At 42.3% G+C, this 12,331-nt stretch overlaps 1 protein-coding gene across 2 annotated transcripts in view; it reads left to right on the top strand.

The window, feature by feature from the left end:
* LOC146005899 (histamine H2 receptor-like) overlaps positions 1-7,600 on the top strand; it is a 112,893-nt gene extending 105,293 nt beyond the window's left edge. For both annotated transcript variants that reach the window (XM_083145274.1, XM_083145281.1), the window contains exon 4: positions 4,884-7,600. In XM_083145274.1, coding sequence (XP_083001400.1) covers positions 4,884-5,589 — 706 coding nt within the window. In that variant the 3' untranslated portion in view covers positions 5,590-7,600. The remainder of the gene's footprint in view (positions 1-4,883) is intronic.
* The last annotated feature ends 4,731 nt before the right edge of the window (positions 7,601-12,331 follow it).

Genomic DNA, 12,331 nt, shown 5'->3' with positions numbered 1-12,331 from the left:
ACTGAGATGTCAGTCCTAAATACTATGTATTGTAACTGAGATGGCAGTCCTAAATACTATGTATTGTAACTGAGATGGCAGTCCTAAATACTATGTATTGTAACTGAGATGGCAGTCCTAAATACTATGTATTGTAACTGAGAGTTCAGTCCTGAATATTATGTATTATAACTGAGAGTGCAGTCCTAAATACTATGTATTGTAACTGAGATGGCAGTCCTAAATTCTGTTGTATAAATGATATGGCCCTCCTAAATTCTATGTATTGTAACTGAGATAGCAGTTTTAAATTATATGTATTGTAACTGAGATGGCAGTCCTAAATACTATGTATTGTAACTGAGATGGCAGTCCTAACTTCTATCGAGTATAAATTATATGGCAGTCACTGAATACTATGTATTGTAACTGAGAGTGCAGTCCTAAATACTATGTATTGTAACTTAGAATGCAGTGCTAAATACTATGTATTGTAACTGAAAGTGCAGTCCTAAATACTATGTATTGTAACTGAGAGTGAAGTCCTAAATACTATGTATTGTATCTGAGAGTGCAGTCCTAAATACTATGTATTGTAACTGAGATGGCAGTCCTAAATACTATGTATTGTAACTGAGAATGCACTCCTAAATACTATGTATTGTAACTGAGATGGCAGTCCTAAATACTATGTATTGTAACTGAGATGGCAGTCCTAAATACTATGTATTGTAACTGAGATGTCAGTCCTAAATACTATGTATTGTAACTGAGATGGCAGTCCTAAATACTATGTAGTATAACTGAGATGGCAGTCCTAAATACTATGTATTGTAACTGAGAATGCAGTCCTAAATACTATGTATTGTAACTGAGATGGCAGTCCTAAATACTATGTATTGTAACTGAGATGGCAGTCCTAAATACTATGTATTGTAACTGAGAATGCACTCCTAAATACTATGTATTGTACCTGAGATGGCAGTCCTAAATACTATGTATTGTAACTGAGATTGTAGTCCAAGATACTATGTATTGTAACTGAGAATGTAGTCCTAAATACTATGTATTGTAACTGAGAGTGCATTCCTAAATACTATGTATTGTAACTTAGAATGCAGTGCTAAATACTATGTATTGTAACTGAAAGTGCAGTCCTAAATACTATGTATTGTAACTGAGAGTGAAGTCCTAAATACTATGTATTGTATCTGAGAGTGCAGTCCTAAATACTATGTATTGTAACTGGGATGGCAGTCCTAAATACTATGTATTGTAACTGAGAATGCACTCCTAAATACTATGTATTGTAACTGAGATGGCAGTCCTAAATACTATGTATTGTAACTGAGATGGCAGTCCTAAATACTATGTATTGTAACTGAGATGTCAGTCCTAAATACTATGTATTGTAACTGAGATGGCAGTCCTAAATACTATGTAGTATAACTGAGATGGCAGTCCTAAATACTATGTATTGTAACTGAGAATGCAGTCCTAAATACTATGTATTGTACCTGAGATGGCAGTCCTAAATACTATGTATTGTAACTGAGATGGCAGTCCTAAATACTATGTATTGTAACTGAGAATGCACTCCTAAATACTATGTATTGTACCTGAGATGGCAGTCCTAAATACTATGTATTGTAACTGAGATTGTAGTCCAAGATACTATGTATTGTAACTGAGAATGCAGTCCTAAATACTATGTATTCTAACTGAGAGTGCAGTCCTAAATACTATATTGTAACTGAGAATGCAGTCCTAAATACTATGTATTGTAACTGAGAATGCAGTCCTAAATACTATGTAGTGTAACTGATAGTGCAGTCCTAAATACTATGTATTGTAACTGAGAGTGCAGTCCTAAATAATATGTATTGTAACTGAGAGTGCAGTCCTAAATACTATGTATTGTAACTGAGAATGCAGTCCTAAATACTATGTATTGTAACTGAGAGTGCAGTCCTAAATACTATGTATTGTAACTGAGAATGCAGTCCTAAATACTATGTATTGTAACTGAGATGGCAGTCCTAAATACTATGTATTGTAACTGAGAATGCAGTCCTAAATACTATGTATTGTAACTGAGAATGCAGTCCTAAATACTATGTATTGTAACTGAGATTGTAGTCCAAGATACTATGTATTGTAACTGAGAATGTAGTCCTAAATACTATGTATTGTAACTGAGAGTGCATTCCTAAATACTATGTATTGTAACTTAGAATGCAGTGCTAAATACTATGTATTGTAACTGAAAGTGCAGTCCTAAATACTATGTATTGTAACTGAGAGTGAAGTCCTAAATACTATGTATTGTATCTGAGAGTGCAGTCCTAAATACTATGTATTGTAACTGGGATGGCAGTCCTAAATACTATGTATTGTAACTGAGAATGCACTCCTAAATACTATGTATTGTAACTGAGATGGCAGTCCTAAATACTATGTATTGTAACTGAGATGGCAGTCCTAAATACTATGTATTGTAACTGAGATGTCAGTCCTAAATACTATGTATTGTAACTGAGATGGCAGTCCTAAATACTATGTAGTATAACTGAGATGGCAGTCCTAAATACTATGTATTGTAACTGAGAATGCAGTCCTAAATACTATGTATTGTACCTGAGATGGCAGTCCTAAATACTATGTATTGTAACTGAGATGGCAGTCCTAAATACTATGTATTGTAACTGAGAATGCACTCCTAAATACTATGTATTGTAACTGAGATTGTAGTCCAAGATACTATGTATTGTAACTGAGAATGCAGTCCTAAATACTATGTATTCTAACTGAGAGTGCAGTCCTAAATACTATATTATAACTGAGAATGCAGTCCTAAATACTATGTATTGTAACTGAGAATGCAGTCCTAAATACTATGTAGTGTAACTGATAGTGCAGTCCTAAATACTATGTATTGTAACTGAGAGTGCAGTCCTAAATAATATGTATTGTAACTGAGAGTGCAGTCCTAAATACTATGTATTGTAACTGAGAATGCAGTCCTAAATACTATGTATTGTAACTGAGAGTGCAGTCCTAAATACTATGTATTGTAACTGAGAATGCAGTCCTAAATACTATGTATTGTAACTGAGATGGCAGTCCTAAATACTATGTATTGTAACAGAGAATGCAGTCCTAAATACTATGTATTGTAACTGAGAGTGCAGTCCTAAATACTATGTATTGTAACTGAGAATGCAGTCCTAAATACTATGTATTGTAACTGAGAATGCAGTCCTAAATACTATGTATTGTAACTGAGAATGCACTCCTAAATACTATGTATTGTACCTGAGATGGCAGTCCTAAATACTATGTATTGTAACTGAGATTGTAGTCCAAGATACTATGTATTGTAACTGAGAATGCAGTCCTAAATACTATGTATTCTAACTGAGAGTGCAGTCCTAAATACTATATTGTAACTGAGAATGCAGTCCTAAATACTATGTATTGTAACTGAGAATGCAGTCCTAAATACTATGTAGTGTAACTGATAGTGCAGTCCTAAATACTATGTATTGTAACTGAGAGTGCAGTCCTAAATAATATGTATTGTAACTGAGAGTGCAGTCCTAAATACTATGTATTGTAACTGAGAATGCAGTCCTAAATACTATGTATTGTAACTGAGAGTGCAGTCCTAAATACTATGTATTGTAACTGAGAATGCAGTCCTAAATACTATGTATTGTAACTGAGATGGCAGTCCTAAATACTATGTATTGTAACAGAGAATGCAGTCCTAAATACTATGTATTGTAACTGAGAGTGCAGTCCTAAATACTATGTATTGTAACTGAGAGTGCAGTCCTAAATACTATGTATTGTAACTGAGAATGCAGTCCTAAATACTATGTATTGTAATTGAGATTGCAGTCCTAAATACTATGTATTGTAACTGAAAATGCAGTCCTAAATACTATGTATTGTAACTGAGATGGCAGTCCTAAATTCTATCTAGTATAAATGATATGGCAGTCCTAAATACTATGTAGTACTTATGACTTCTGCTGAATCCTGTGCAATTTCTGGCTGTATTACTAGATGTAGCCCCTATCCCTTCACCTAGTGCCTAATCCTAACCACCCCTCCGCTGCTTATCCATGCAGATCTTGGACTTTTTTACATTGATAGTCGTCGGGTGCAAACATGATCAATGACATCATGACTGTCGACATTGCAGTGTCAATGGGGCAGATGTATTAAGCCTTAACAAGAGATAAATGCAAGGGCGATAAAGAGAGATAAACATCCAGCCAATCAGCTCCTTACTGACTTTTTCCAAACACAACCTGTAACATGGCAGTTAGCAGGCGATTGGCTGTACGTTTATCTCATTGCATTTATCTCTTGTTAAGGCTTAATACATCTGCCCCAATATTTCCTAAAACTTCTAAAAATGAAAAGAGGTGATGTTGCCTGTACAGATAAAGCTTCCCTCATCCGTAGCACCGGCGCACCGAGACAAACAGTCTTGGTGCACCACTTACCGGGACTGAGACATGCATCTCACACGCTCGTGTGCCCATTGCTGCGAATGGGGCACGCCAAAAGCCACTCAGATGACAGCGGCTCCAAATGTAGCAACCAATCATTTTCTAGTATGCAATAGAGAAATAATAGACATCTGATTGGTTGCTAAGGGCAACATCCCATCTTTTCATTTTTAGAAGCTTTAGTAAATTTAATCCCAGATCTTCACAATTGACTCGACGGTGCTTCGACTAGTTTGTTAATGATGATCTACACAACACACACTTTCGTTATGTACCACAAAAAAAATTGTGCACTTCATATTTTGGTTTTAAGCTTTTTTGTGATCTGTATATTTGAATATTTACCAGTTCTACATAATCTGATTGCTGTTTTATTGGCAGATGTATCATCATGACGGTGACGATATGGGTCTACTCCTCTCTCATCTCCTTCCTACCGGTCATGCAAGGCTGGAATGAAATACCTGGGATGGACTTTGATAATGGGAAAGAATGCATCTTTGTGACCAACTGGACCTTTGCCATTGTCGCTTCCTCCCTGGCCTTCTATATCCCATTCATGATCATGTGCAGTATGTATTTCTTCATCTACAGAGCCTCCCGACTAAAGGCCACCCGCATCGTGTCCCAGACTCTGGATCTTCATTACCACCCAAACAGCAAGCGCCAGAACAACCTGCAACTAGAGAATAAGGCCACCAGGACCATGAGTATAATCATCTCAGTATTTGTCATGTGCTGGCTCCCGTACTTCGTCCTGAATGTTTGGATAGCAGCCAAGGGCACAACCTCCACCAGCGCCGTTCTGGTGAACACTTTTAAGTTTATTACATGGTTGGGGTACTGTAATTCCACCATCAACCCCATGCTGTATGCTTTCCTGAACCGGGACTTCCAGAGAGCTCTCAAAAAGATATTTATTTGTAGACGCTGGAGGTCCCAGGTGGACATCGGAGATGACATGGTGTCTATAGTCACCTTCTCAAAGACAGCTCAAGATGCAGAGTACAGCATTAAACTGCCAATGTCTAATGGTGGGATGAAGAGCAAACAAGCTCTAAAATGTCCAAATACATTACACTACTAGCCAACGGTTTATTGAATGTTGCGTTGACCTACTTACGGGCTATGGTAGGTGCCTGGCAAAAGGGCAAAAAATGGATGCAGTCTATGATTTGCAGTGGGTGGTCGTGGGGATGTATCGACTCGATATCTTTAATTCATTAATCTTCCAAATGGGTGCAATTGGTCAGCAAATCACGAACATCTAGCGCCAAAGCCATATTTGGGAAAGTATTCAGAAATACATGGCAACTTTTTTCTTAATGGAATTCTCTGGAATACAAACAAACAAAAACACCCTAATCAGTCACAGAGCAGAACTCAGACTTCACGTTTTCACTTTGAAGCCACATTTGCAATCTTCGTATTCTTCCACAATAAACTTCAAGCACTTGGAATGTTGAATCTCAGCACATGAAAGGCTTTTGGCCACTCGTGTTTTGTTCAAAGACATTCTATCGGAATCCTGCGAGAATGTGGTTCTCGCTTTTTAAAAACAAGACATAAACAAACACAGGAAGATAATGTGCAATACGCAAATGTTGCGCCCTCTCTGTTTACACATATATGATGCATGTTACATGCAGATTTTATTTGTACAGTTTGTAATGTACCCTTTTTTAGATTATTTATATTCCAACATAATGCCCATTAAGGCATCGTACTGGCGGCACTTTTACATGCTGACAGATTTTGATAAAACGTTGTCAAGTGACGAATCTAATGGTGTTATACAGAAATGTATGGGTTTGTACACAGTCTGGATCTGAGGGGTTGGGATCATTTGGTCTACAGCATTATGGTCGACATGATAAAAGGTCGACATGATAAAAGGTCGACATGGATCTAGGTCTACATGGGAAAAGGTCGACATGGTTCTAGGTTGAAAGGTCATTAGTTTGACCGGTCGTTAGTTTGACAGGTCATTAGTTCGACATTGTCTAGGTCGACAGTCAAAAGGTCGACATCGAGTTTTTCACAGGTTTTTTACCTGAATGTCAACACAGTCGACATGGACACAGTTTAAAGTATACCGCATCCACTCGCAACGCTCGCTGCGCTCCCACCACGCCCTAGTGGATGGTAGGGCATGAAATACCGCCTGTCGGCACATGTTGGCTAAAAAAACTGTGAAAAACTCCATGTCGACCTTTTGATTGTCGACCTAGACAATGTCAAACTAATGACCTTTTCCCATGTCGACCTAATGGTGTAGACCTAATGACTGTCGACCATAATGCCGCAGACCAAATGACCGCATGCCGATCTGAGTCACACGTAATGACCATGTCTCAGGAGTTGAGCAATTTCTTGCTAATGTGCATGCCCAAAAAATTTCGAAAATCTCTTACGGTGCGTGTGTCCTTCATTCTGTGCACACACTGATGCAGTACCAATTGAAGCACACAGGAGGCCAAATGTAATAGGGTGAGAGTTTCAGAAAGTGAGAGATTTTGGGAGAGTTTTCCCTTTTTTTTTTAAAGCAGCAATAAATTACATGGCAAAATCAACCTGGTTTTGCATTGTCAATGATTGCCACTTCAAAAAAATGGGAAAATTCTCCTTTCTGAAACTCTCACCTATTACATTTGGCCCAGGGTGTCATTTAGGTGCGGTACGAGTTGCTGTCACTTCCTTGGAAGTGATAGCGCTATATACTGTAATGCAGCAGGAGGCTTCTATTACATGCAGACGCCTCCCGCTGCAGCAGTAATATGACTGGCATCTTATGGCGCAGCGTTGGATAAATGTACCCACCATCAGGCAGCTTGCAGCACCCATGGTGCAGAGGCCAGGAAATCTCTGACAAAGATGAAATGTATTTTGCGCACCTAGGTGGTGGCCATTTAGACATGCGGAGATGTACGGACTTATGGTCTAATTATGGCAGTGTCACAGGCGTGTGGCTGAACTGGTAGGAACTCAGGCACTTAATCGATCACATTGGAGGTGGTATCAAGGTGGTGTTGTTGCATCTTAACATGTTGAGAATATGTATTAAGCCAGGGGCGGATTGGGATTGAAATCCGGCCCGGGAAGGGGAGGGGGGTGCGGGTGCTGACTCTACAGCCCGGGGGGGCGGGTGCTGACACTACAGCCGGGGGGGTGTTGCTGGTGCTGACACTACAGCCGGGGGGGGTTCTGCGGGTGCTGACACTACAGCCCGGGGGTGGGGGGGGGGTGCTGCGGTTGCTGAGACTTTGATCACAAAGTGCAGCATAGCCCAAAACAAATATGGCCGCTGCATATGTGCATATATGCGGCGGCCATATTTGTTTCGGGCATTGCTTGTGTTTGTGACCAGGCTGGGCTGTGGTCGCTTGGAAACAAGGAAGGCGGCCCAGGCAGAGGGAAATCTGGTCCGGCCCACTGGGAAATACCCCGGTTTGGAGCCTTGGAGACTGAACTGATTACTTTATTGCTTTAAAAGGCTTAGTACATCTGCCCCTCAATGTGGCCTAAGTATAAAATATGCTGGGTCTTTCTTTAGCACTTAGCATCCCTGTTGTACAGATGGAGCACCTCCCAGCCAGCCTGAGGAACCGCCAGATCTCCTGAGCTGGCACAGGCTGGCGGACAGGCGCTCCATCTGATGGCGATGCGTGAGCTAGTCCCCGTCAGCACTGCCGCGGGGAGTGTTTTCCCTGCCCGGCTCTGCTGGGGGTGGGGGGGGGGGGGGTGGAGCTGCTGGGGCACACAAGTGTCTCATTTACGCGTGCGGCTCCTCCCTAGGGTGAATGCCAATTCTATTGCCAGGAGCAGCTCCAATGGGAGCTGCTCCATCTGTAGGTAGAATTACATTAATTAAATTTACCACTTGATCTTTTGTTTGTTTCTTTTTCACTACAAGGTGCCAGGACACTGAGCCTAGCTCCGCCCTTGATGCACTCACAAAGCCCCGCCCTCTGGCTCTGATTAGTCCACAGACCAGCGAATAAAAAAGCAGTGCATGAAAACATTGGTGGATAATCCACCGATGGCATCCCTAGAAGGTAAGGGGAGGAGATAACGCATAAATGACCAATCAGGACCATTCCTGGCTGTCTGCTGTGTGTATAGAATTCTCATTGTCTCATTAAACTATTAATGCATGCACAAATGAGAGCACAAGCTCTCATTTTCAAAGACATTGGGACAAATGTAATCTGATGTGAGAGATTTTGGGCCAGATGCACTCAGCTTCCAAATTGAAAAAAAAGGAGAATGATAAACAACCAACCAATCAGCTCCTGTCTGGCATTTTTCAAACACAGTCTGTGACATGGCAGATAGGAGCCAATTGGCTGACTGTTTATCACTCTCCATTTTATCACTTTGTAAGATTCGATCATCTGGCCCCTTTTGGAGAGTTTTTATTTATTTATTTAAAGCGGCAATCAATTACATGACAAAATCAATCTGGTTTTTCAGTGTACTGTAAATGATTGCCGCTTTAAAAAATTTTAAAACTCCCCCAAAATGTCCCACTTTCAGATTCTCACACCCTACTGTATTTCATTTAGCCCAAAATCAATCTGGTTTTTCAGTGTACTGTAAATGATTGCCGCTTTAAAAAATTGTAAAACTCTCCCAAAATGTTGCACTTTCTGATTCGCACACCCTATTTCATTTAGCCCATAGGGTGGGATGTAATGAATTCCGGGCCTTTTTTTAAAGGAGTAAATTGATTTCCCCTTTAAAAAATTTCCAAGCTCAGCCTGAATCCCACACGGACGCTGAATTCAAACTTCATTACATAATCTCCAATTGATTATCGGATGTTGAAGACAAAAGTAAAACCAAGTGTTATGTGTTTTTACTCATTCGTAATAAAGGGGACAAAATATAACGCATTATAGCAATTGATCCAATAATTTTGGAACAAATTATTGGTACGCCGTAGTCTTTGCAAACCGGTTTGTTGTACTGACTGCAATTTACCGGTTCTATCAAACAAAGACGATTATTTATCTACCAATCACTGTGACAGGCGGAGGCCGCTCACTTCATTTCAGAGAAATAACAAGTGAACACAAAACAGCGAGAGCGCATTTCCAGCGTGAAGGGCCGGCGGCGGCAGGGAATTAAACGGCTTGGTGTGTTCTCACTTACGTACATCTGAGCAGAATTGTCTTCCATGTGCATAATGACAGATCAATAAATCACATCTCATATTGGCCCTTATTCAGATCTGTGCGGCCGGAGCCGCACACGGTGCTCCGGCCGCACAAACCAATCCCCGCCCACGATACGGATCGCCACGGCCGTCCGTACACGGACGGCTAGCGATCCGCAAGAAAATGGTGGGGCGTACGCCTCCACCATGGTGGGAGCTGCCCCCTGCATTCGATGGTCGGCGACCATCGAAGGCAGGGCCGCACGCCCCACCAGGTCCCGCAAGCTGAGACCACACGGACAATCGTCCGTGTGATAGCTTGTATGGGGGCTGAGAGCTGACATCCGGCGACGTCAGCTTTCCGCCCCCATCACTGGCGTCATACCCTCATTAGCATGCATACGCCCCGCGTTTGCATGGGAACGCCCATGAAACGCGGGGCGTATGCATAGGGAAATGAGGGTATGAAGCCCCTCACGCCCCTATACGCCCCCTTTGCGGCGGACGAACTACGTCTGCGGCGAATTGGGCTGCACATGCGCAGATTGACCTCTGCGCATGTGCAGACTGAAAACATCGGCGGTACGGCCGCACGCGGGCCGTACCGCACGATTCAGAATAAGGGCCTTTATTCCTTGTTTGTAGGTTTCATTGTTGTTGTTTTTTTTTTTTTATACCGGCTGCTGTGTGACAGTAATAGGACAGAATAAAGTATTCTACAACTACCGCCTTGTATTGACTACTAATTTTGGCGACAGAACAGACTCAGGGGACGATTCAGATACGCACGCAGTGGGCCGAATTGAGCCCTGTCCCCGATGGTTGGGGTTTGTGCGGGCACGAATATGCGCATGTACAAACCCCGGGCACCTCTATTATTTTCTGATAAACAACTTCACTTGCGGAGATTAGCAATAACGTAATCGCATCATGTGCATACACACAGGAATTAGGCCCTGAGGTACTAATGAAGAGCCTAATTCAGCATGGATTGTTAATCAGGGAATTCGCAAATCGAGCGATTATTGAACGAATTTGCATGTTTAGCCTTTGGATTGTTAATGCTCGAGGGATACTACCAACTGAAAATGCGTCAATTTGACTGACAGGAGGTCGGTGTTTGGGGGCGGAAACCTGCCATTTTCTGGGTGTGTCTGCAAAACCCGGTGTGCCCAGACATTTGTGACGAGGAACTGTAAATCACTTACTTGTTACTATGGATCTCTAAACTTACAGGGTTTTGTTTGTAACTCACTCGCGGTGGACCAAAAGTGATGAAAAAATGGGTGTTCCAATGGAAAAAAACACAACAATCTTGTGATTTTGTGAATGTTTTTCCTTAAATATTATTGTTGTCGACCATATAAACAAGGAAAATCAGGCACTTTTGTGGCAGTAAAGAGATCTCTGAACTATGAATGTATACGCCATCGACAGAATATGGGTAGGAATCAACATTCAGTCTAATGCTGATTCCTAATTTACTAAGCGCCCGTATGTAATATATGGCCGCTAATTGCCACGAAACTACGCCTGGGGAATACAACTCATTTTCCAGGCGTATTTGGCAGAAGCCTGCAAAGTTCAGTCAGATCCGTGCAGAATCCGGTGGCCCCCATGGCTGTAACCAGCCCTAAGTTTAAAAAGCCGGTCCTGGTTTTAAAAATTCACGGAACAATTTAAGTATTTTTAAAACCAGACTCAAGGGGCAGTCCTGGTTCCCAAAATATGAGGGACAAAAGGAGTAAGGGTTTCCCGTATTTTGAGAACCAGCACCGGGCCCAACCAGCCAGCAGGGTAATGCCACAGCCGGGGAAAACTTTTTCTACAAGTTCCCCCAGCCGAAGCATTATCCCCTTGACCAGTCAGCCCAGACAGGGACCCTGGGGGATTGGGGACCCCCCAATGAAGGGGTCCCCCCTCTAGGATTAACCCTGCCTCGGCTGAAACCCGGGTGTTGTCCCCGGAGCCCCAGTGTGGTGGGCACCAGGCTGATGGCATTAGTGTGAATGAACTTTTGGGTATAGCAGCCAATCAGGAGCTGATTTTCTGATAACTCAGCTCCTGATTGGTCGCATCGCACACTTCGGGGAGGAGGAGTGAATAGGGCAGCATACTGCTGCCTTTGACATTGGGAGAATACGAATTCATAAATACAGCAGATTAGTAAATGTGCCCTATTTACAAATTGTATATTATCTATTTACAAATTGGATTTTCCCAAAATTACGACTGAATTTGTACCCGCATCGGACGTATTTGAGTAAATTTCCCCCATTGTACCGCTGTGCATTTCTCTGTCAAAAATGTTATTCTGTAGTCACCAACTATGGTGTAACAATCTGGGAGCTGTTGCCATTAAGTGGTGAATTGGAGTCAGTGGTTGGAAGTAGCTGTGCATACCATCATACATCAAAATTATCTGGACAAGGAGTCAGCCAAGGGACTCTACTTTAGATAGGAAATGTGGGCAGGGCCGGTGCAAGCCCTTTCAGCGTGACAGGCGACCCCCCCCTAGTCTGGGGGGGATGCAGCCGCCGTTCACCTGCTCCAGGGGGGGCGCGCCCACGGCCGCCTGTCTGCTCCACGGCACAGGGGGGGCTGCGGCCGTCACCCGCCGAAGATTGCCGCTGACTGGGGGGGGGGGGGGGGGCGCGCGTCCACCTGCTGC

The sequence above is a fragment of the Crinia signifera genome, chromosome 1 (genome assembly GCF_055691185.1).
Source record: "Crinia signifera chromosome 1, ASM5569118v1, whole genome shotgun sequence".
NCBI lineage: Eukaryota > Metazoa > Chordata > Amphibia > Anura > Myobatrachidae > Crinia > Crinia signifera.
Note: the sequence above shows the minus strand (reverse complement) of the source record. Positions and strands in the feature narration are given on the sequence as shown.